This window comes from Harpia harpyja, chromosome 12, assembly GCF_026419915.1.
Source record: "Harpia harpyja isolate bHarHar1 chromosome 12, bHarHar1 primary haplotype, whole genome shotgun sequence".
NCBI lineage: Eukaryota > Metazoa > Chordata > Aves > Accipitriformes > Accipitridae > Harpia > Harpia harpyja.
The window spans coordinates 17317612-17342579 of record NC_068951.1 but is presented as its reverse complement, the minus strand read 5'-3'; the positions used below and the strand labels follow the sequence as shown (position 1 = coordinate 17342579).

The 24968-nt window shown below is 42.0% G+C and overlaps 1 protein-coding gene across 9 annotated transcripts in view; it reads left to right on the top strand.

Annotated features, from left to right (window-relative positions):
* The first annotated feature begins 9 nt into the window (after positions 1-9).
* The window catches only part of VPS8 (VPS8 subunit of CORVET complex), an 83815-nt gene continuing 58856 nt past the window's right edge, over positions 10-24968 (top strand). For 7 of the 9 annotated variants that reach the window (XR_008237686.1, XR_008237685.1, XM_052804935.1 and 4 more), the window contains exons 1-14: positions 10-247; positions 1281-1349; positions 2171-2301; positions 4008-4101; positions 5119-5151; positions 5504-5558; positions 14578-14702; positions 16261-16347; positions 17799-17866; positions 18504-18657; positions 18760-18819; positions 19683-19790; positions 21273-21353; positions 22443-22613. Coding sequence is in view for 7 of the 9 variants with exons in the window: in XM_052804935.1 (XP_052660895.1) it covers positions 122-247; positions 1281-1349; positions 2171-2301; positions 4008-4101; positions 5119-5151; positions 5504-5558; positions 14578-14702; positions 16261-16347; positions 17799-17866; positions 18504-18657; positions 18760-18819; positions 19683-19790; positions 21273-21353; positions 22443-22613 (1362 nt within the window). In the remaining 2 variants the exon portion in view is untranslated. Of the gene's footprint in view, positions 248-496; positions 650-1280; positions 1350-2170; positions 2302-4007; positions 4102-5118; positions 5152-5503; positions 5559-14577; positions 14703-16260; positions 16348-17798; positions 17867-18503; positions 18658-18759; positions 18820-19682; positions 19791-21272; positions 21354-22442; positions 22614-24968 lie in introns of those variants that run through there. The other 2 variants (XM_052804939.1, XM_052804941.1) reach the window with 2 other exon arrangements.

Genomic DNA, 24968 nt, shown 5'->3' with positions numbered 1-24968 from the left:
CTCGGAGGAGGGTGGCTGTGCCGGGCTGCGCTTGCGCAGGGAGGGGGGCGTCTCCGGACGCCGGTTCGAGTCGCGGCGGTGCCGGCCTTTTGTGGCGGTCGCCGCGTCCCGCAGCCCGGCGATGGAGGCGGCGCCGGAGCAGGGCGTCTGCGCCGCGGGAGCGGAGGCCGAGCCGTGCCCGGAGCCGCCCGCGCACCGGCTGAGCGCGGCGGAACTCGACCGCGAGCTGGACTCACGCAGCGAGCTGGTGCGTCGCGAACCTATGCGCGGGCGCGGCTCCCTGCCCGCCGCCTCCGGAGCTCTCCCTCCCTCCGGCTGAAGCGGCCCAAGGGCGGCGGTGAGGTGGACACGGGCGGGCCGCGGAGCCCCGCGGTGTCTGTGCCGGCCCCCGGCCGGCCGGGCCGCTCCCTTCCCGTCAGCGCCGCTGGTCGGCGGGGTGGGCGGGCGCGGGCCCCCTCAGGCAGCCGTGAGGGAAGGTCCGTGGGGCGGTCGGCGCGGCGAGACCCCGCCGCTGATCAGCCGTTTCGGTCGGCGGCGTTGGTCCCTCCGGTGGTCTGCCTTACGCTGAAAACGGGGGTAACTTTCACCGTGGTTGAGTCTCCCCTAAGAACTCGCAGGGACGCGGTTCTTGCTGGGGGGCAAAATGCAGGTAACAGGCACGCTTGTACTATACACTTGCTAGAGGAGCAGGTAGTCAAGAGTCTACAATCCTGCGTCAGACCTTAGTCGTGTAGTCAGCCAGTTTTAAGTCCGTGGCCACCGAGGAGGTGTGGGGACAGAACAGCAGTAGTTTTGCAGGTGAGTAGGACAGAGGTGCTGGGGCTAGCCTTCCTATCATAGCTGTGCTTGATTTTTGGTAATGCAAGTCTCAGATAAAAGTATCTTTATTTTAAAGAAAACTACATTTTTTCCCATTAGTAAGCAGTCAGAAAAAAAATGTTGTGTACTGATGTCTATCTGTATTAGAAAGGCAGTGTAACACTGTTAGTGATATTTAGAAATAACAAAGAAAAAAAAGGCATTTGAAATTTCAGATCTGGGCACAGGTCAGAGAACTATTTTATATTTTTGATACTAAATACCTCTTGTTCTGTCTTGTAATGCCAAATTTCAGAGAATGCATTTTGAGTAGGAGAAATTGTAGCATACGTGGTGCCTTTCTGTGGCAGAGGTATGTTGGAAGGAGTGCATGCATAGCTGCTTTTTTTTTCTTTAGTTGGGAAAAAGTTTGGAAGGTGGAATAGGCAACCTAAACTCAGTCTGTGGTTTCTGATGTACAGATTGATGACAAAGAATTTGACATTCCTCAAGTTGATACCCCTCCAACACTGGAGAGCATCTTAAATGAGGTGAGTGGTCCGTTGGACATGCTCCAAGACAGGCAGAAACTAAGATGAGGCAGTCCATTCTCCTTTGGTTCTTCTCATATTGTGTTTTTCCTGGGAAATAAAATTGTATAACTTCATAATTTCCTGATACTGATAGCTGACAAAGTACATGCTCAGTTGAGTAATTGCTGTACAGTGTGTAGTATGGAATTTTGTTTTTTCAATTGAAATATCCACAGCTGAAACATAAAGGAGAGAGCAACATGAACTGTACTGAATTTAGAAGATGTCAGGGAGAATGGCCGTTTAAACAAAAAATAAAATATTATAAAATAAAATATAAAATATTATAAAATGAAAATATAAAATAATTTTAAAAAATTCCAGGCTAAGCCTGAGAAGAGAGAGAGATATCACCAGCAGAACAGCACAGACAAGAGCAAAATCAACCCTCGTAGCAGCCGGAGGGACTACGAGACCCTTAGCCACCACGTGGTGAAGTGCTGGAGTCTAGGCCTTCTCTCAGCAATTGGAGAATTTTGAGAACAGCTTAGTCAAAGGTCTGTTGAAGTTTTGATGGAGTAGATAATAGCTGGGGAAGAAGGATTAGTTGAATAACTTTCTCTCCAGCCCACTTCTGTGATTGTTGTGAATTCTGGAAACCGGTTCTTCCACAGAATCTGTCTAGTAAAATAATACATATTTCTGTTTTTTATGTATGAGACTGTCTTGCCCTCTCCTTCTTGATTTTTCTGCTTAATTGATGCTATTTTGCTAATGTTTTAGTTAGGGTGTTGTGCATTTTGAACATTTAGTAAGCTGTGGAGATTCTCTTTCTTCAGACTGATGATGAAGAGGAGTCTTTCATTTTGGAGGATCCCTTTCTCTTGAACATTGATAACACAGATACACACTCCTATGACACATCTTCTGTAGCAAGCTCTGACAGCGGGGACCGGACACACCTGAAAAGGTACTGCAGGACTCGTACCCCGGGAGGTTAAATGATATTTGAAGGAGCACTGCTTAGATCCATTAAAAACAAATTCTCCTTTTTTTGAGTGGGTAGGACAATCCAAAGCTAAGAACAGTTGAAACTTCCTAAGGCAACCTCCTGCTGCCTCCTCCCTGAGCTTTGCTGTGAGTGTGCAATTTGTCTGTTATTTGGGTAGTAACACTTCAATTGCACGTGTGGATTTTGTCTCCTGCTGTTATATCCTAGTGTTGATGTCCCAGGGGGATGCTGCAGGGACTCCAGTGATGGTGCTTTTGACAGAGTAGTGTTATTCCTGCAAGATCAAGTAGGCAAAGATGGGATTTGTTTTTGCACTGAGGGCTTGCCTGTTTGAGCAATAAATGCATTTTATGGGAGACGGAGTATTTAAATTTCTCTGAATTTTAATGGAATCTTTAAAACACTGAACCATGATGACTTTAAAGAAAATCTTTCAAAGGTGTGTCTGATGACTTCCAGAGTCTGCAAGCAGCTGGTGGTTATTTTTAAAAAGCAAGTGAACTGCTGTCACTCCTGTAAATGGAATGCTAATCTTGACATCTAAAAGCAGCCTGGAATGTGATAATTAGCTATAATACTGCTGACTTGTCTCATTAATTACTCAAATGATGGCCTGATCCTGCATCCTGAGCCACTTTCATGGCCGCCTTATGTGCCATAAGAAGTTGTGATTGTTGCATGAGCAATTGTACAGGATATAAACACTCTTAAATGTGATGGTTTATGGTGGTGTACTGACTCACTGTCCCTTCTTTTTTTAAATAAGATGGTTTGTATTGAGGGAAATGTTAACCTGGAGTGGCTTAAACGGTTTCCAGTACAGAGTGGGCAGAAAAACCTGGAAGTGTTATTGTCACCTTTGGGTAAAGCTAGTTGCCATGTTTATGGGTCCTTAGCCATCATACAAGGTATTAACAACATGTTTCTTTAACCAACATGTGAGCTACTTATTTGTGCTCCTCTGGAGAGATAAGAACCAAAGGTTTCCCTGTTAGTTTTGGAAATTTGGCTTTCTGGTGGTGTGTGCTTGGCAACAAAATTGCAACTTTCCTGGGGATTTTCCCTCTACTGTGTGTGCTACAGTATACCAATGCTCTTTAGAAATAACTGTTCCCTGTACACTAGTTACTTTTTAAAGACATTTTCTCCATAAACAGAGACACTTAACCTTTCATATCAGATCAGCTGTATTTTAATTGAATGTTATTCTTTAAGCATACATCCAGTTTTCCTAGGGGTCTGTATTCTGCTAATGAGCCTTTTCCAATTGTGTATTTTCCTTAGATATTCACCTTTAAGGGCTGAAACTTCCTGACTCACTGGAAGATAAAGAGCAAAAGTGTTGCTTTCAGGCTTTATTAATAAATTCTAAGGTTTGCAGATAGGTGCTTGAAACTGACAATTTGTTTGAAGAATTTTTTTTTTTTTTTCTCCTGGGAGATGAGTTAAAAACAAATTTTATGCAGGCACAGTGGTGCATAGCAGGCTTTGCTAATAATGTCATGTCCGTTTCATTCTGTGCATGTAGGCCCCAAGAATAGGAATGGAAACTGCATGAGTTACAAGTGCGTGCGGAATTTACCTGCTAGTTTAGCTGTGGGTTAGGCAAAGTTCCAAACTTTCATTCTGCTCTAAAGCATTTGCTTTATTTCTTTTTTTCTTAGGAAGAAAAAACTCCCAGATTCTCTCTCACTCCATGGATCAGTTATACGTCTCTCACTTCTGAAAGGAATTTCTGCCCAAATAGTGTCTGCAGCAGTAAGTGTATTTTTCTCCTGGTCACATCCATTAAGAAAAATTTGAACCTCTTGTTGTGGAGGGCTGTTTGTGTGATCTCCTCTCTCCCCCTACTATTAGTTCTGGATTATACTAACATGTTTGGCACCTGAACTACCAATTAGTAATCCCTAGCCAGTAGTGAATCAGGTATTATCTGACTTATTGCAGCAGCAATATGGTAGGTTCTCTTTAACACTGATTCGTGTTGCTAGATATCATTAAACCTGGCGGGAAATGTTAATATAAAATGATAGCAGTGCTATTGTTCTGCTTGCTTGAAGGTGCTGGAAACAGGTTTTCTTAATGGCTGCAGCAGGCTCAGAACACACTTGTTGTTCTGAGCTGAGTGAGGAGCAGGTTTGCACAGTCCCATGTCTGTGACTGCACTTCAGGCACAGATGCAAGAGAACTGGTCTGTAGATCGTACTGCCAGGGAAAAACTGACTGTCCAAGATCAGAGCTAAGGTGGTGATTTATGAAGTGTATGATTTCTGAAGCATGCAAGGTAGGCTTGTTAGAATAGAATACAAGTGACTCATCTGTGAGTGTTTTGTGATGGCTGTGTGACCAGGGTCTCAATGTTAGTGTGCTGCCACTGGCCATCACTTGCATTGATGGGGGTGTGGGTAAGCCACCTGAATGGGAAGCTAATAAGGTGTGCTTGAGAGGGGAAAGGGAAGTAGTTTTGCAATCGATGTCTATGCCGTGTACACAGAGAATATTGGAAACTGTTATGAAGATTAGGCTGTTTTGAGAAGAACACAGTAACTTTCATAGGGAATTACAGGATATTCTGCTTCCTCTCCATTTCTGTGCACTTTCTCATCCATTCTGGGTGTTTCTAGCCAGTGGTTCCCTCAGCACTGTCTGCCCTGGTGGGACTATTAAAACGCAACTTGTGTTGATTTTTCTGCGTGTTGTAGTTCTAATTATTAGAGACATGCACAGAGCTGGGAGTTCTGTCTCTCTTACTCATTACTTGTCCCGTTTTTCTAGGACAAAGTGGATGCTGGCTTGCCCACAGCAATTGTAAGTACTCTAACAATTTTAAAGTACTGTATAGTTAGTTTTCCTGCAAGTTTGTTAGAGCAGTAATTAAAGACGGCTGATAAATGCATCTTCCATCTTACCCTTACTAAGAATTTTCAAATATGAGGGGTGGGAGAAGAAGCACGAAAGATCTAGTTTCTGGGGGAAGAGTTCAACCTTTAGCTGCCCTGCTGCCCCTCTGCTGATCAAGTGCCACGCTCTGCACTTTTTCATGTCATCACCAGGGCTTGTTAGTTGAGCTTGTTAGTTGCATGAGTGTAGTGAGAGTTTAAGTGGTGGATTTGTGACTGACATTTCTTCTACTTTCAATCTTTCTGCATGACTATTTCAGGCAGCATCAAATCTGATAGCAGTGGGGACTTCCCATGGGTTAGCACTGATATTTGGTAAGTTAAAAATAAAGTTTTGAGTTTTTTGCATTTTAATGATCTTAAAGAAAAAAAACAACCAAGCACACAAAAGCAAAAAAACCCAGCCTGAATTAGAACTGCAGGGTGGATTTCTTCTAATATGTTCTGTTTGTACTAAATGTGATTTTCTTTCAGTAAAGAAATAAAGCACAAGTAATATTTTAGTTGTCCTTATTCACTTATTTCTTCTGCTTTGTTGGGGATTGGCACATTGATATTGAGAAATCTAGCTCTGTGGCAATTGTCTAAAGAGCCTTTTCTATGTTTAAATTACTCTGTTTTCATGTGGAAGAAATCAGAACCAGTATACAACCACCACCTCATACACTATTAATCATCTTCTCCCCTATGACATAATAGCTGCAAGCATTGGGGAAATTTAAGTGTATTCCTTGGGAAGTGGAACTTCTGACCCATGGCTACCTGCAGGCTTGCATCATAGGTTTCTCCTTCCCCTGCACCAGTCATGTCTGTGTCCCTTCATTCTGTTATTCTTTCCTTCTTATCACCAAACTTAAAAAAGTTTCTGAGCTTGTGCCTGTGTTTGTCCAGCTTACCAGCTGGGTGAGAACAGCTCTTGAATTGCTCCCATACACATCGAGTTTTTGCACCTTTTGTCTATGAAGCACCAAATTCTTAACAACTTTAGAATTTTCATTATCATCTTTACTTTTTTCTCGAAGTTGGCTGAAATTATTCAAGAGACCAAAAGTTACAGGGACAGGGTACAAAAGGAGGATGGGAAAGACTGTGACAGTGTAAGACTCACCTTCCTGGGTATTTAGAAATTAAACTATTTGATGCCATTTGCTTAATCCAGTATTGAAACAATTACAGGATGTGCTTAATCTGAATATAAATAACTTACCTGCTACAGTCAACACATGATCTGACTGAGTTTTTAGTAGTAGATCTTTGGTTTTTCTAAAATTTGTCTAGCATGTGGAGATCTCCAATATCACTACTATGGAACACATTTTTACTCTGATTATTACTCCCCTCTATTCTGCACTTGTGAGATCACATCTGAAGTACTGTGTCCAGTTTTGGGCTGCTCAGTACAAGATAGATGTCCATGTACCACAGTGACCCCAGTGGAGGGGGGTCACCAAAATGATTACAGGGCTGAAGCACATGATGCATGAGGAGAAGCTGAGAGAACTGGGTTTCTTCTGCATGGAGAGAAGGTGGCTAAGGGGACATCATGTTGCTATCTTCTGCTGCCTAACGGAAAGGTACAGAGGAGAGACTCAGACCCTTCTCAAAGGTCCATGGTGTTAGGTAAGAGGCAGTGGACCCAAGTTGCAACTTGGGAAGGTCTGATTAAATTTTTCACTGTAAGGGTGCTGAAGCATTAGATAAGGGTTGAGAGAGGTTGTGGAATCTCCTTCCTTGGGGATATTCAAAACTCAGCAAGGCCCTGAGCAAGCTGATCTTGTTGACTTTGCTTGGAGCAACAGGACTGGGACAGAGACCTCCACAGCCAGGGAGGTCTTGCAACCGAAGTTACTCTGTGAGTCTATGCTGTAATTTAAAGGTGATGAGGAATTAAAGCATGTCATCCAACTTTGTTTCAGATATGGTCACAAACGCTTCGTGGACACTTCTGTTCTCTGCTAAATTCTTTTAGTTCTGTAACTAAAACTTGGGTGTTGACCCCAGTGCTCTCAGATCTATCTGCAGAGAGAGAAATCCTCACAGGGTATGGCTGTATAAGGCCTTCTTGTGTGTAAAGAGGGGAGGGTTAGTGTTCTGGCTTGGTTTTATTCTGTAATTTAAACCAGCAGTTTATGTCTGTAGGCCAATCAATTTCTATACTTTTTTTATGAAAACATTTTTCTACTAGATGTGTTGATTAGGATGAGATTTACTCCCTGAAGTTTTGTGAGCTTCGTGCATGGTTTATACTGTACCATGGAAACATCACCTTTTTTTGCCTGCAAAAATGTAGGTCCATTTTCTGGTTGAACGTTGCTGATGTTCAAATTTGTCTGAAGAGTTTTGTGTCAACAGCAAATTTTTTAACCCTTTATCTTTTCTTTCATATATTTGACTTTAGCTGTTTCGTTTGTCTCTTCTCATAAGTCTGCCTGTACCTCTTAACTTGTCTGCTTTGTCCTTTTTAAGGAAGACTTGGGTAGCTTTTATTCTGCTTTTTTGAATGCTTCTGTTGGGTCTTGAAAAAACTGTCACAGGACAGTTCTCAGATTGCACATCTAATCTCTGGAAAACTATTTTTCTTATAGATTAGAGTTGGATTAGATGCCAACTGTCTGACATCCTATAAGTGTTGCAGAAGTGTTGGTAGGAAGGGATGTCTGGAGGCCTGTAGTCACCCCCTGTTTGGTGCAGGACTGTTGCCAATAACTGGGTTGGGCAGACCTGGCTTTGTCTAGCCAAGTCTTGAAAAACACTTACGGATGGAAAATACTGCCCAACAGGCAAACGTGCATGCAGACACTCCTCTGGTAACCTGCTCCAGGGCCACATAATCTTGCAGGGGAAAAATATTCCTAACAACCCATTTAAACCTCTCAGTCTGCCATTTCTGGTATTTGCCGTTTGTTACGTGATCTGACATTACTGAGAAGAGTTTGGTGTTCTCTTTTTTTTACCTATCTTTCAGGTAGTTTATCTTCTGTTTGATGCTTTGTTACCACATTTGGATAATGACAGTTTTTTGTGCTTTAGGATTATGACCCTTAGCTTGTTTCTAGTGCTGTGCTCGCTTGGGGGATTTTTTATTTTTTTATTTTTTTTTTTTTTTTTAATGAGGGCCATCCTTTTGCCAAATTCTTTCTGAAACTTGTTTGGAGTTGTGAGCGTTGTGCAAATGAACAATTATGCTGTGTGCCATGACTTTTCTTGAGGATTGCTAGCTGGAGTGGAGAAGTGCTCTCCCAGCAAGCCTGGAACAAGAAACAAATAATCTTTAGAGGTTTTTTCCTCCATCTTTCTAGAAGAGCTAAGAGTTTTTTACGCTACTCAAAAACTAGCCTTTAAACAGTACTCACTGAAATGTGTTATTTTTCACGGAGACTTTATGTTTCGGACAGAAAATTTCTATGTAGCTAAACTTTGTTTTGATTAATGTTGAACCATTTATTTTCTGTTGGCTGTAAAACTTGTGGTTAGTGTCTTGAGTCTTTGTTGATGTGTGGGGGTAGCATGATATCTTGAGAAAACAGGTAGTGTGTAAGTACCTAAAGACAGCGTTAGAACTAGATATTGGGGACTGTTGTTCTTGGTTGTTTTTTGAAGTTAATAGGGAGTTGATTGGCTGGCTGGTGGTAGCTGTTGAAAATAGTTTTACCAGTTATGTCACTGGGAACTTCCAGTTTTATTTCCTCTCAGATTTCTTTTTTTTTTTTTTTCTTCAATACAATGAAGTCCAAATTTATAAACTAATTTCTCTTCAGTGATTCCATACGCTTTTTAAACTGCTTGGTTTCAAAACACTAGCTGTTACAGCATCCTGTCAGTTACTTGAATAAATCAAAAGGGGAAATGTTAACAAAAGGAAACTCTATCAGCAAAATCTGAAGGTTCTCTCTGTCTTTGATAATTATCACATATATGCTGTTTGTTACCTCACTCCTTTCTTTTATATTGATTTCTGGCTTTTTCTTTCCTCTTTTGGCCCTTTCTGTGTGGACTGAAAAGGAAAAGGTACAGTAACACTGCACTGTGCACATACCCTGCATGAACAACTCCTGTCTTGCCCAGTTTGCATGTTGTCTGTGCCAGAATTTAAGATGCCAGATAAGTAGCAAGTAAGGCAGTACAGTAGCCAGTCAGTGGATAATAACTGCTGGTCAGTTGGGGAATTGGTTATTGAATGCATGTGCATTGCACACTTCCAAATTCTCCAGGCAAGAACAGCAGAGGCGCATGTACATGTGCTGTTTATAATGTTTCAGGGCAGCAGGTCCATAGCTGTTTGTAAAGGCATTATTTCGGGGCTGGGCAAATGCTCTTCCATGAGATCACCATCCATTTATTTCTGCCTGAGAGCTGTCAAGTGGGAACACTATGGAGTAGGAACTCAATTCAAAGAGCCACAAGCCAGAGACTCTGTGAAACCCACACCAGCAGACAGCAACTTCTGAAAGCTCTGCTTGTGCACTGGTTACGCAGCTGAGGAGGGAGCAGTGGGTTTCTGATGTGGAAGCCACAGTTGGTCTGACGTAACCCCGGCTCTGAGTCATCATTTCACTAGCTTAAGCTGAGGGCAGGGGGTGGGGAGGAGGGTTCAGCGTGTCCTTGTTTAGGTGACAGCTATTGTGTTATTGGGGGAGATGGTGTCTGCAGCCTGTCCCATTAGCTCACCATCTATTGTCCTCCTGATCCTCAGGCCCAAGAGGGATATACCTCCTGGGAGAGCATTTACTGGTACTGTGCTTAATGAAGGTGGGAGGAAAGGACCTATTCATAAAATTTGTAATATTTGAGTAATTCTGCAGGAAATAAAGCAGGCCTTTCAAACTCAGGGAATTAAGGCTTAAGGAAAAGATCTTGATGAAAACCTGGTGATCTGAGATCTAATAACTTCTGGAGTGCTATGCTTATTCTTTGTTCTGGAAAGTGACATTTCATGTTCACAAACTTCTTTTTATTCTTGTAGAGCTGAATCAAAGTGCCGCCTTGTTTTGACTTCAGACTTTGAGAGCAACACAAATAGTTACTGCCAGAAATTTTTCAGATGAAGAATTGCTTTATGTAAATTGCAAAATTAAAAACTTTTTTTTTTTTTTTACAATTGATAGCCACCTTTGTTTCAAGCATTGGAAAAAGCTTTTTATGCTTAATCCTAACGGTGCCTTAATTCAAAGCTGATTAATATTAGTCTGGAAAATCACAGATCAGCTTTTATAACCTTTTGCTTTTATCCATTTTTATTACTCTACCAGTTAATTAATAGGAGCTCATTGATTCAGGCACCTTGCTTTGCTTTGGAAGCAATTTTGTCCACCCTATTTGTAGTTAGTTTTTAAAAAAATCTTATCTAATGGCTTCTCCTTGTGTGTCATCTTTTGACTGGCTGGAAACAAGAACAAGTACTGGCATGGGTTTCTCTGGGGTTAGCTTTCTCAACTCTGAAAATGCATCTCTGGCAAACAATGAGCAGTTCCTTCTTAGGAAGGAATAACTTCATACAAAGCATTTAATTTTGGGGTTGTAGTGGGGGTCTTGTTTATTTTTAATTGACATTGAGGGTAAGGGAAGAAGAAAATGGATTTGAAAGTTCATGTGGGTATACCTACAAAGATGTAAAGCTGGATTGAAAGTAGTAGTGATTCTGAAGCTGCTGCCTTTTTCAGAGAAAGCTGTGAAAGATTCTCCTTTTTCATGCCTTACAGGAACCAGTTTATTGATTGACTTACTGACAGGTTTAAGCTGAAGTGGAAAGAACAGAATGCAATTCACCTTTAATAGCAAGAGCTGTAGTATTCACCTTATTTTTAAACATATTTCTATGGTTGGCTGATGCTCTTTTGGTAAATGAACTGTATTTCCAGACCTCTGGAACAGGAATTATTTCTGTGGGACTTGAAAGACACCATTTGGATAATACCTTTTGGGGAACTTGTTTTCCAACTGTAGCTCTGTGTTCTCTGAGCTTCTATGGAAATCTTCCATGATTTTTCTTCTTTTTCTTTGACCTGTTCTGATCTATGCCATGTACCTTCTTGTCACAGTGATGTCAAGGTGTTTTCTAGTAGCATGGCAAAGGAAGATTTTTATTTCCATCACATGGCTTCTGCTTTCCTCTTATCCTAATAAGGAGAGTTGTGTGCAGAGCAATGGCCTTAGTTTTGAAGTGTTTCCACTGCCTTGGGCTTGGTAATAGAGGTGGTGGCTGAAACACCCTGCCTGGCCCCTGGAGCGGAAGGTACTGTGGTTTGCTGTGGCTCCGTGGCTTCAGACTGACCTTCAGGAAGGCTCTGCATTGTGCTTGAGTGACAGATGCAATGAATTGCATGTTGCTTTTTCTAATTTCTTGCGATAGTGATACTGGAGTAGTTTTGGTTCCATGTTCCTCTTATGTATTGAGTGATGGCAGCCACTCACAGTGTAATCACTTGAATTGTATACATCCTTTGTTTAACTAAACATGAGTGTTAAGGCTTATAAAATTTAGATATCTATTTACACAGTAGCTTTCAGAGCTGCTTCTGTACATGTAGGTTCTGCCAGTTTGAACCCTCACGTTCTCCTTGGCTTTCAGAGGATTTTATCTTGAACAATGTCACATTCATTTGGAAAGCTAATGAAAACTAGTGTTTTACACAGTTTCTGATTATTTAACTGTGAAAAATAATCTTCATCTACCTGTACTTCAACTGCATATCTCTTACAGTAGAAGCAGTATCTTTATGAAGTGTTTTTAAGTGTAAACAAGCAAATGTCAGTTCTCATTTGAAAATGCAACTCCCTTGTTCTGTGTTTGGCATAAGCCAGATTGCAGAGGAAGAAAGCAGAGATGCTTCCTTCTTCATGCAGCATCAGGTGTTGCACTGGCAGGCACAGCAGAGCAGAAGTACATGAAGAACAGGTAGCCTTTTCCAGAACTGCCTGGGCTGCTTGTCACCTGATGAAGAGATGATGATTTTCATTGATATGGTCAACCAAAGGCACCTTTCTCTTCTCCCTCCCCAAATTTCAAGAGCAGAGCTCTTCAACATTCACAAGAATCCTGATGTCTCTGAGCATCCATAACATATAGTGTCCTCTTGACCACTACTGTCATCATGTTTTAGATCAAAACTGACAGTTTTCTATAATACCTGGGCCTTCCTTGTGCATTTGCAAGACAGAGTATGGCCTTTCTGTCTCTCTCAGGCCCTGTCTCATTTGGTGTGCAGAACAAGTGGAGTTTGTAACACCCTCTCTATCCCTACCTCTCTGCCACCGCTATCTAGACTTTGCAGGAACAGGAACTTTTTACTTTCTTTTGGGCCACTACACAGATGAGTTTATCAAGGTAGATGCAGGAAAACAAGAAATAGAGTGGCAAAAGTATTTGAACTTGGCCCTAGCCTTTCTCCTCACTGTACAAAGTGCTTTAGAGTAGTCCGTGAGTTCAGGTACTCTTCTTGCTATTGTTTATTTTTTGGTCCTCCCACTAATGCCTCTTAATACTGGTAGAATCTGAAAGGTGGCTCCCACCATGTGTGTGCTCAGCCATCAATCTGTCTGTGCAGATTGATGAATATACCACTTTGTATTGGGGAAGAAATGAGAGATGCATCCATGCTCTGTTTCACATCTAGCACTGTCGTGGTTTAACCCCAGCCAGCAACTAAGCACCACACAGCCGCTCACTCACTCCCCCCCCACCCAGTGGGATGGGGGAGAAAATCGGGAAAAAGAAGAAAAACCTGCAGGTTGAGATAAGAACGGTTTAATAGAACAGAAAAGAAGAAACTAATAATGATAACACTAATAAAATGACAACAGCAATAATGAAAGGTTTAGAATGTACAAATGATGCGCAGTGCAATTGCTCACCACCCGCTGATCGACACCCAGATAGTCCCGAGCAGCGATTCCCCGCCCCCACTTCCCAGTTCCTATACTAGATGGGACGTCCCATGGTATGGAATACCCCGTTGGCCAGTTTGGGTCAGGTGCCCTGGCTCTGTCCTGTGCCAACTTCTTGTGCCCCTCCAGCTTTCTCGCTGGCTGGGCATGAGAAGCTGAAAAATCCTTGACGTTAGTCTAAACACTACTTAGCAACAACTGAAAACATCAGTGTTATCAACATTCTTCACATACTGAACTCAAAACATAGCATTGTACCAGCTACTAGGAAGACAGTTAACTCTATCCCAGCTGAAACTAGGACAAGCACATTGCTAGCGGTGCTGCAACTTGGAGAAATGTGTCCCGTGCCTTGGGCAGTTCTGGGAGTTTCTGGTGCTCTGCTGCTGTCTGTTCCCCTGGATCCTGTCCTTTCCTTTCCTTGCTCAAAGTGAAATCCTGCACGCAGTGTTGTTGTGGCACTTCTGATGTATTTCAAATCTCTAGTCTTCATTCCAACAGTCCTCACAAAGCATCTTATCTTCCTCCCCCACTCAAAAGCAGGACAAAAATGGAGAGACGTGGAAAAAGCAGATCCAGAACACTTGTTTTCTTAGCTTTTAAGAGCAATGCAGCAAAGACAGGCAGAGGGTTATCATTCATAACGCCTGAAGTGCAACATCTTATAAAGCAATTTTTAGTCTTTCGTGGTGGAAGCATAGAAGACCTTACCACAAACAGAGGTGCCTGAGCTTTGTTGTCTGCAGGGGGCACACAGGGCATGGCCATGCAGCAGTCCAGTCCCCTAGGAGGCTGTGCAGGCATTAGCACCTCCTTTGCAGTAGCCTGTGTCTCAGGAAGTTCTGTTGCAGTGTGGTGATCATTACTGTTTCCTTATAAAGAAAGAGCTATGTGCACAAGAACTCATCGAGCATTTTAACTGTGCAGTTTGGGGACACAAGTTCATTTTCCCTCCAGCTTCTGGCCTTTATCAACAAAACCAAAGAATAAAAGTCATGTAAAATTACACTTACCAAAAGCCCGTGCGGAGAGTTGTTGCTGTTCAAATCGGCATACAGAAGTATAAGGCTCAGAAGATAGAATTAATTTTCTGTCATTTTCTTTGCTAGAACTTAAGCACCATTGCAGAATAGCAAAAGGAAAGCTAGATATTGCTTTGATTTTTCTAGTAGTTTCTTCATCAGTTTGTAATACCTCTGCATTTCCATATTCCCTGTGCCTGTTTTGTATTTTTAAAAATAATCTTTGTATTTCCCTGCAAGACAGTGTCCCACTATGTCTGTACTAACATGTGCTCTCGTCTTTTAAACTCTTTTTTAAGAACTTAACGGTAAGTCTGTGAATCATTTATGTACCCCAGGTGAATTGTATATGTAAATAATTGCATGATGTTAATTTTAATCATTGCTCTTTCTTTCTCTTTAATTTCCTACTAATTGTTCTGCTCTAGATCAAAACCAGGCACTTCGGCTGTGTCTGGGCAGCACTGCTGTTGGGGCCCAGTATGGGGCTGTCTCTGCTCTCAGTATCAACAATGACTGTTCGAGACTCCTGTGTGGCTTTGCAAAAGGACAGGTAATTCCCATAGGTTGAGATGGTCCAGTGCTCTGTTCTTCTGCAGACTGTTACTGAGAGACTATCCAGAGGTGAAAATAGCTCCAAGCCAAGCACACTCAATACGTAGCTGGCTGTTAGTTGGTTTTGTGCTGAGAAGCAGTATGCATAGCTTAATCTGCCCTGAGCTTTTTTGGCCAGCCAATTCCTGCATCCAGTGAGCTAACTCAGATTGTTTGGGGTAGGTTTCTGTGAAGGAAATGGATAATGCAGAATATAGTGAAGGATTCAATTAATCATGGCTCGTTGTGACATAAGTCCTGCTCCTGATAAACTGAAATGTGTAATGGTGCACCAGTACAACCAGCTTAGTCTTTCTAGGTCACTTTGTGAGGTCTATGCTTTGTAATTAAAGCTAGTTTTTACTGTGGTGATGAGTGGAAAGTCCTGAAACTCGTATCTAGCCCCAAAGTTCATTTTTACTAACACCTTAGTTCTGTGGTATGACAGAAGCAGCATAGCTTTTGAATGCAGGGGAAAAAGGGTTTGAGTCTGCTGTTGCAGTTTTATGCCCTTCTCTGAACCAAAAGAGAGAAAGCAATTCCTGAAGTTGTAAGACTAAAACTAAACCAAAACGGATAGAAGTTAACTTGGTAAAATTTAGAGGTCCATGGAATACAAAGAAGGCTGCTTTGTTTTGCTTTTTAGTTTCATTTCCCTTTGCTGCTTTGGCTTTCACCTTCATTCTAGATAAAACACACTCCAGTGCCTATGACAGGGCTAAATGACAGACTGCTCCAGACCATGTGGAAATGCAGATTTGATCCGTGCAGATCAGTGGGCGGTTTTAAATGATACTCAGATAAAATATTTTAGAGCAGCAGTTCTGAAACATCGGTCTACAAAGCTTTGATAGATGATACATGGAACCATGTAAAATAATATTTCCAATAAAAAGTTTGATTCAAATTGTAATCTCAGCTTTTCTGGGCTAAATATTCCTCATTTATGCAGTAAATACTTTGGGACTTCCTGCTGCTTAGTTGAAAAATTGCTTGAATTTAATATCCAAGCGCAAGCCAAGCTGTATACTCCCATCTGACCTGTCATGCCAAGCAAACGCAGGAGGAGAGGAGTGACAAGGTTCATGGTAGCTGTGGAGATGCTTGAGTTTTGCTAACGGGTGTTAGCACAGATTATTCAACTGTTCACTGATTCTGAGACAAATGCAATGAACCACTTTGAACAGTGTGTAGTAGCAAAGTTATCTTACATTCTTTAATTGTGTTATCAGGCAGATAGCTGTGAGGTGAGTAAATTCGGGCAGGTGGTGAGAGCTTGCCAAAAGGACATGATTCAGTTGTGAAGATAACACTAATTTTGTCAGTAAGAGTGTAAGCAGATAAGTAAACTGCTTGTAAAAAAAAGGGTGGAAACAGGTTTCAGATCACTTTTCTTTGATATGAAGACCCTACTAACCCAGGATGATATTGGGAATATAGAAATTTATTGATATACTAACATGCAAGGTGGTGGAGAGAACCCTTTGGCATGTGTACTGAGAATAGTCTGCTTGCAGATCACAATGTGGGATCTGGCCAGTGGGAAGCTGCTACGATCAATAACAGATGCCCACCCACCAGGAACAGCCATTTTGCATATCAAGGTAACAAACACTATATGTACTCCTTGTATACTACTTTTTTTTTTTTTTGCATTAAAACATACTTTTGTTCAGTCAGATGTGTTGACTTTCCTTGTGTAGTACTTTTAGATTCACAGATGAGAGCAGCTGCCTCGGAGCTATGTGGCAATAGTATCTAGAGGTGAGAAAAATGAGCAGAAATGCTATTTTAAAAAGAAACTGAGTATTTTGAGAGCTGAAATAGTAGTATTGGCTGTGAGTTGTACTATAACAAAAAACAGTTGTTGTCTAACTCCTCTCTCTGATGCCAAAATCTATGAAGAATAAATTGCTAGAATACATTTTTCTAAGACTTGCAGTGGTTTGAACTGGATACATGACTTGCTAACTTTAAACTTAGAAGAGTCTGAAGTGTAGAAAGTAGCTTCTGTCAGCAGTTTTTCAAATAACTTGTTGGGAATGTTTGGGTTGAAAGAGAAATCATCTATGGCTTCTTGTTCAACATAGTGTTGTCATCACACACAGAAACTCATATCTGATTTTGTGCATGGCTTTATGTGGTCCTCTCCTACCAGAGCGTAATGCTTCTTGGCAGCCTGGTCAGAGCAGTGACTTTTGTGCGTCACCCAAACTCATCTCTCTCTTCTTCTTTCCTGGACCTTGCTGAGACATCCTAGACCCATATAGTGTCACACATGGAACTAGTGTAGTGGGTCTGGTGGGTTATGCTGCTCAAGGACAGGTTCTCATGTACTGGTTGGTCTCACCTGGCTGACCAAAAATGTTTTGTGGGCATGAAGGTGCCCCTTTACCGCTGCATCTTCCACGCTTCCACCTCTGCCATCTTTGCCCTGTGCACGAAGATGGATATTTCCCTGTGCCAGGTCCTCTGCTCCTAGTGGGCCCCTTCTCCAGCTCATGACCTGATGGCAGTACCAGCATTGAAGATTACTCAGACACGGCTATACAGCCCAGGTGCTTGTGCTCCTAGATGCTGGATTGCAGAGTCCTCCAGAAGGGTGTCTCAGCTGTGGCTGTGACCCTTTTCCTTATCTTGATTATTTGGTATCATTAGTAGTTCTGGATGTTTCTGATTTTGGTCTGTTTGTGACTGCAGCCCATTCACCAGCTCTGGCACCAACTCAGGGGCTTGAGGTTGTGAGCTGTTCTAGTGGTAACACGGGGTTTGATATGCTGTAGTTCTGAGCTGCAATAGAAAGTAATGGGACTTTGTAACAAAATCTAGCAATAGGGCTTACTGGAGGGGTGAAGATGAAACACATAACTTTGCTTTTCTTACACATCTTAAAAAAGCCAGTAATTGTCTCCACTCCATATGTTAAAGGTATCTTTCTGGTAGGTACAATGCTTGTACTTTGGTGTGCTGTTAACAATGCCATAGCATACATTTTTCTATCCATTTCTTTGTAGTTTATTTCTTAGTCCCACTTTTAATCTAATTATCTCCTCAGTTTACAGATGACCCAACGCTTGCAATTTGCAATGACAGCGGAGGCTCCGTATTTGAACTGTCATTTAAGTAAGATAATAACTCTAAGTACCCATAGAAAGTACAAGAAACTAATGCTCGGTCATAGTTTCTGAAACCTAAGCAAAAAACCCTATTGGAACCAATAAAGCTACTGTCTGAATGTTGAAGGTGTAATTTAGGGCTGCAGTATAATTTCACAGCTGAAGCAAGATGCTATCTGGCAGTGTCATAGTCAAAGAACAGCCGAAGTTATTAAGGTATCAGTGTATTGCCCAGAATCTTGGCATTCCTTGTGGGCTCTTGGTAGTTGTCATAAAAGTGCTGCCTCTTGGTTTTCCTTGTTTCATTAGTGAGAGCTGCCTTGCAGTGCAGTGACTGCTCATTTTCTTCTTGGCCTCTTCAAGAGGATGAGGGACAAGGAGGAAGAGTTGACAGTCTAGGGAGTCTGATCGTGTCCAAAAATTGCCAAAACTTTACTGTTAAATAAGATCTTAAGGCATTCTTGTCTGTATCTGAGCAGCTGTATGGGACGGCTTTCAGTAACACACTAAAAGTGTTCCCTGGAGCTGTGTAAAGGACTCTTTAAAAACAGTATTTATGAAGGATCACTCCTGAGATTTCATTAGATTGTTGGGCTGATCTCTTCTTGATAGCTGGCCACCAAGCTGATTTCTCTTCTTTGCAGGAGGGTTATGGGAGTGAGAACGTGTGAATCTCGATGTCTCTTCAGTGGCTCAAAGGGGGAAGTTTGCTGTATTGAACCATTACATGCAAAACTTGAGCTGAGAGACCATCCTATCACCCAATATTCACTGCTGGCCATGGCCTCCCTAACAAAGGTAACTTGCTGCTTGCAGAAGGCTTTGTGTGAGAAATCAAAAAGTAGAAGTTTTCTGGTATATACTCAAATATTTTATTGCACTTCTTTGTTTTTCTTGAAGATACTGGTTATTGGCCTGAAGCCATCTCTGAAAGTGTGGATGACCTTTCCCTATGGTCGTGTGAGTAATGAAGCCAGTTGCTTTTTGAATTATGGCTACAAACAGTTCCTAGAGTGAAGGGGATGAGATTAGGACCAGGTGTTTGGTATCGCTACTTTGTCAGCACGCAGTAAATGCTGCACTGTGGAATTGCAGTGATAATCTGTTGGTTTCATGTGTGCAGATTGTGGGCAGAGAGAAGGTGAAAAGGCTGCTTTCAGCTGTACCTATGTGAAGATGCTGAACTTCTCCAATAAGTAGGAAGGGAGGAAGGAACACAGGAGCTGAGGTGCCCTCAGCTTCTTGTCTTCCCTGCTCCAGCCTGGATGCACCCACAGATGGGATGTTGACCTGACTATGGCTACAATCACCTTGGACTAGGGCTGTTGCTTCACATAAGAACCATAAAATCGAACCCTTAATTGCAGGGATGGAAACAAAGTGAAATTGGAGCACTAAACAGTCTTCTAAACTCTTGATTATTCACTTTCACTAGTCACTAGTATAATTCCTCTTGGAAAAGCAGCTGGGGGAAGATGTGGGATATGCTAGATTGGGAGAATGGAGACAAGGCTGCTAGCAAGCTGCAGCTTGTCTTAGTCCATCAATCCATGTGAGACTGGATCTACATTAAGCAGCTAGGACACAGGTTTTGTTCTGACTGGCTGCCCACTTTGCCAAGAGACATATGTTGCGCCTAAACCATGTGGCTGGACCAAAGAGCACAAGCTACTGCTCAGCTGCCAGCAGACCAGGAAATTGCTTTACAGCCTGTGTGTGTACATGGCAAAGTCAGAGAGTAGCAGCTGATGAACAGTATGTGTCCTGGAAATGAGGTTTTGGCTTGTGTACCTTAAATACTGGCTCTGCTTTTTGTCTAACAGATGGACCCTTCTAGTGTCCCTCTTCTGGCGTGGCACTTTGTGGCTGTACAGAACTCTGTGAACCCCATGCTTGCATTTTGTCGAGGAGACGTCGTTCATTTTCTTCTGGTAAGCCTTGGATGTTTTATGCTGCTTTTCAGATAGTCACGTCTTACATATTCAGTTGACTGAGCCTCTGTCTCAGTGAAAGTATGATATCTGTGCATGCTAGGCATGTCTGCATCTTGCAGCCAGCTTGGGAAAACACACCTGTTGGTCATTGCTCTTCAGCAAGCAGTGGTGCCCTTCCCTGAGAATCTGGAGGCGTGAGCTTTATGCATTCCAGAAGTGTTGATTTGCAGCTTATCTCATTTCTACTGGAGGTAGAAGAATGTGGTTTGTTTTCAGGGAGATGGCATGAATTTGAGATAGCATTTTTTTTTTTGCTTTAAAAGATGAGTCTGGAAAAAATTTGTATAAACCACTGAGAGACAACAGCTTTCAGGTCCTGTTGGCATGTGACTTTCAGGCATTCCGCTCATCCTGTTTAGATCTGCAGAAGTTACACATGCAGATATGGTTGTTTGAAAATGACTTCATGTCTGATTTCAGTATGAGAGCAGTACCTAGGCTTCAGAAAATCTGGCATTTTGGCTCTGGAGTGCTAATTTTGTTTCCCAGCTCTGCTCTCATCTTGAACCTTAAGCTTTGCTCAAGCACCCAGACATTGTGTTGTCTGGATTGAATCCTCTTTCTCCTCTATCTTCTCTCTCGGTAAACTTAAGGAGAAAGAAAAGGATGTATGTTTAAGCCGGTCTTGCTGGAGATGTCTGAGCATGCAATAGCAGGAGCCTCTGCACAGATACTCAGCTCAGCTATGGCCAGTGGTGCTGCTCTGCTTATAGGTTACTAAACAGCAGCCATTACCTGAATTCAGGTCCCTATTGCTGTACTTCAAATTGTCAAAATGTAAAAAACCTTATTTTTGCAGAATGCTTTTTTAAATGATGATCAATTAAAGCCAGTTTCACATTAGTATTCTGTAGTTCTGACTCTTACGAGCAGAAAGTACAGTAGTTCCTGCATAGGATGAGAGAGAACCCTTGACTGGGAGTTGTCGTGCAACATCTCCCTTCAATTCAGTTTTCCAGTGGGCCTGAGCCCCTTGGGAGTCAGTGAAGGAGAATCAGTCCTTCTTTGGTGCTCTCTGTACAAATGCTGGAGGTTTGCACCCCTTTTAGAAACTGAATTGCTTGATATAATACGTGAAGTGGGGCAGGGGGAACAATCCCTTGAACACATGTAGTGCTGGCTTGTTTGACATACAACTCTTGTAGTACAAATAAATGATTTAAAATTGATCCAGCAGAGGCCATATATTTTTACTGCCCCCTGCTCAGAGCCTTCTGTTTCCTTGCTTACATGAGTGCTTTTGAAAGTGAGACATTACACTCCATTTGAGAAGTGTGTGTGCTGCTACTGCACGCTCAACGTGCTTGGCTGAGGGGAGCTCCAGACTCCTGGAGTTGGTGTGATGCGCTCTGGGAACAGAGAGGTTGAGCTGAAGAAAGTCTCTGAGTTTGAGTCAGCATCGTCCAATTTCTCTTTCAGGTGAAGAGAGATGATACTGGTGCAATACATGTCACTAAGCAGAGGCAGCTTCATCTACACTATGACCTCATCAACTTTACTGTAAGTCTCAATACTATAGAATGGTTAATTTTTTTTGCACTGGTTTTCTTGTAAATGTGTCTCAATAGCCGTTAGTTCTATATTATTGGCTTTACAAATGTAGCATAAGAAGTAGCTGTGTTTATCTGGGGCTAACTAACTGAAAATGTCCTTAAACTTGGGACTTAGTGGAAAACCAGCACAAGTGAAATAGCAAGTAGTAGCTAAAGGATAAAAAATTAGTAGCATGAAGGCTGTCCTTTTTGGGAAGGGGGGGTAGCCTTGTTGAGGAAATATTTTCAAGAGCCAGAGAGAATCTGGCAAGAAAGATTTTTATTCTATGTTGTCACTAAAAAGAATTCAAAATTCTGTGTAATTGGCTCAGTAAAATTCTAGTGTTTCTATATATGAGTGCTTGCTAAAGCACCGTAATTGTTTGATGCTTTCAACAAAAAAAATTGTTCAACTCAAACACATTTACAGAATACAGCAAGTAAAACATGAAAGACCAAAATACCAAGATGGACATCCACATCAGCTGGAATTTGAAGTCTGTCAACAAATATGCTTGGCTGTTGAAAAAAAAAAAAAAATTGTAGAAGCAGCAAAAAAAAGCCTTTTTATTTGCAGGTTTTTGAAGATAAAAGTAGAAGCCACAGAATATGAATGACAGGCTTTGAGTTAAACTTAAATGTACTATTTCTGTTTTTAATGCCTCCTGATGCCATATTTACCTCCTAAGGGATTTGAGAACTGGTGTTGTAATAGTCTTGGTTTTGAGACCTTTGGATAGAAAGTGTGCTAGAGCATAAAGAGTGCACCAAGAGGACAAGAACTCTGGTGGATTGCCATTTGTCTACAAGTGGTTTCTCTGAAGAAGGTTCCTTGTCATTTTTCTCAGTGTTAAAGCTGAAACTCCAGAAGGAGCCTCCCTATCTTTACCTTCAGAGTTATGCATGGGTGCTGTTGTGAAGTGACTGTGTATAGTAACAAAGCTGCTAGCCATCCTAGAACTTCCAGTATTAATACTCAGGGATATGGCCAGAGCCTGCTTAGTTGGCTTCTAGTTGTGTATGCCTTGCTGAAATCTGTGATTTGTTGCTTTTTCAGTGGATAAACTCACGGACAGCAGTGCTTCTGGACAGTATAGAGAAGCTGCATGTTATAGATCGTCAGACACAGGAGGAGCTGGAGACCATAGAGATACCAGAAGTTCAGCTAGTCTACAACAGCAGCCACTTCAAATCGCTGGCTACGGGAGGCAATGTCAGCGAAGCCCTGGTAGACACAAATGACCTGCTTGTGTTAACTAACTGTTTCAGATATGCCCTAAGTGGAAACCTGGAGAAAAAAGCCTTTTTGAAGCATCTTGGAAATCATACATGGTGTTGATGTGGCCAATTAACAAACAGTTCATGTTTCCTGTTGTGCACTGATGTTTTTAGGAGCTGCTCTGAAGTTACTAAGCTTTGGAATACTCTGCATAGGAAAAAAGCTGATGTGCTTTATTCTTCAAGAGATTCCTATAGGCTTTTCTACTTTGTATGCCACAAATACTCTGCTGTAGCAGTGCCTGTGCAGTACATGTATTCCCTGCCGTCATCTCATAGATTGTCACGCAGGGGTAGAGAGGATGAAACATAGTACCTATACTCATAGGTACTGTGCTGCTTTTTTGTTTGAAGTAAAAAAACAAACCCATCCATACTAGTGGAAGTTGCAACACTTCAAACGTTGTGTCTTCTACTTTTTCCTCTTTTGTTTGTCTTTCTTTCATGTTGACTTTCATGCTTGTTGGGGTTTGTTTTTGGTGGGGTTTTTTTTGTTTTTTTTTTTTGGACCCTGGCCCATGTGGTGTCTGAACATGTTTTATTCCTGAAGTAGGTGTTAATTTCAGTGGCTCCTGATAGCTCTTGTAACCTACCTGTGCCTTCTGCAGCAGACTCACTTTGATGTAGTATTTGTATTGCCATAGCATTGTGGAAGGTTTTTTAAAGCCATGGTTGTGGGACAAGTTATGGCTTTCAGTAGAAAATGAGTTTCTCTGTTTTGGAAACAGTTTGCCAAGAGTGTGTGTAAGAAAGGGCCTTCCATCCTTGTATTCAAGCCTCCCAATGCTTCACCAGAGAAAGCCCAGGGGTTCTGAAATTCCATAGCTGGATGATATGGTTCCTATTAATTTCTGCTATAGCCCTGTGAGACTTGCTGGCCCAAACAACCAGTAGAAGGCTCATGTGGGTCTGTAGTTTGGATCCACAATTTCAAGCCCAGCATATGGTCATGACTCAGCTCCAGAAGCCCAAGGAGAAGTTCCTTCAATGCAGGATGGCAGGATTTCATAAAAAAGAATTCTCTGTCATGGTTACCTTTGGAAGAAGTACTCTGTTCCTTGCTGCTCAGTCTGGATGGCCAGATCTGTGAGGAGTCTGTGCAGCCTTTAGATCTACATAGCTGCTGCTTATCTGGCTTTCACTGCTTTATCTACTTCACACTGCTAGCATTCCTGTCATTCTTTCTGCTGCAGATGCATACTGAGGAAGAAAGAGTCAGAAGGTGGAGTTTAGTCTAAGTTAGCTTATGTAGTGCCTGCCACATGATCTGGAATTACCAGGCACAATCTCACAGGACATAGCAAGAGATTGGCACTAAGGTTGTATATGAGTTCTCCTTGCTAGGATATGTCATTATTCAGAGCCTTTCACTCAAATCCAGAAGTTCTGCAGTGTCCTGTGAGGGCTTCTGGTGATTACCATCAAAGCCAGAGACATGTGGATTGAAAAACTGGTGGGCCCAAATAAGTGCTGCGTGTTAAAATGCTATTATGAGTCTAGAGAATACCCCTACTTAATTCACAGACTGTAAGTGGCAGATGAGATCTGAAGTCTGTAATGCCATTTTGAAATACTAAGGATATGAACAAGGAAGTCTCTTTCCCTGCATTTCAGTAGGAGTTACAAGACAACCTACTCCAGAGCAATTGAGTCATGGACAACTTCTCATGGGAAGGTTTGGGTTTTTTTTATTTCCCATGGCTCAGGATCAGAAATACACCTTTTCCTGTGTTAGTTCTGCAGACATTCTAGAAGGCAAATCTTAGATGAGGCTGCTACCCCCATAAGAGATATTCTGGTTTCAGAGATGCCTGGGTTTGTGGATGAAGACTGTCAGACCCCAATCTTCTGCTGCAGCATCTGAAGAAAGATACAGGGAATATCTGCTACTTCAGCCTTAGGTCCTGTGCTGGGGAGGTTGAAGTGTTGTTACGGCAGTCCCTGGAATGGACACACTTTTCAGCAATAGGAAGAGAACCAGGAAGCTTCCCTATCTGACCAGACTGAGAAAAGTACAGGACAAATAGCTCTAGCCTGTGTAACTGTGCAGTGGAGTGGGAAGCAAGCACTGTCCATGCATTGTGGTAAAATCTTTTAATTTTGATGTGATACTCCATTTCTGACATTGTAAATGTGCCCATATACAGCCTTTTAAACACTAGTTACTAGTATTCAAACTTCTGTTGTAGCAACTCTCACTTCAACAGTATTCTTTCCATCTGTGTCTCCTACACATTTGCTCTTGAGGAAGGTTTGTGAAGAAGCAGATGGCAAGGAAAGAGTCCCCATAACTTTTTTTGCATCT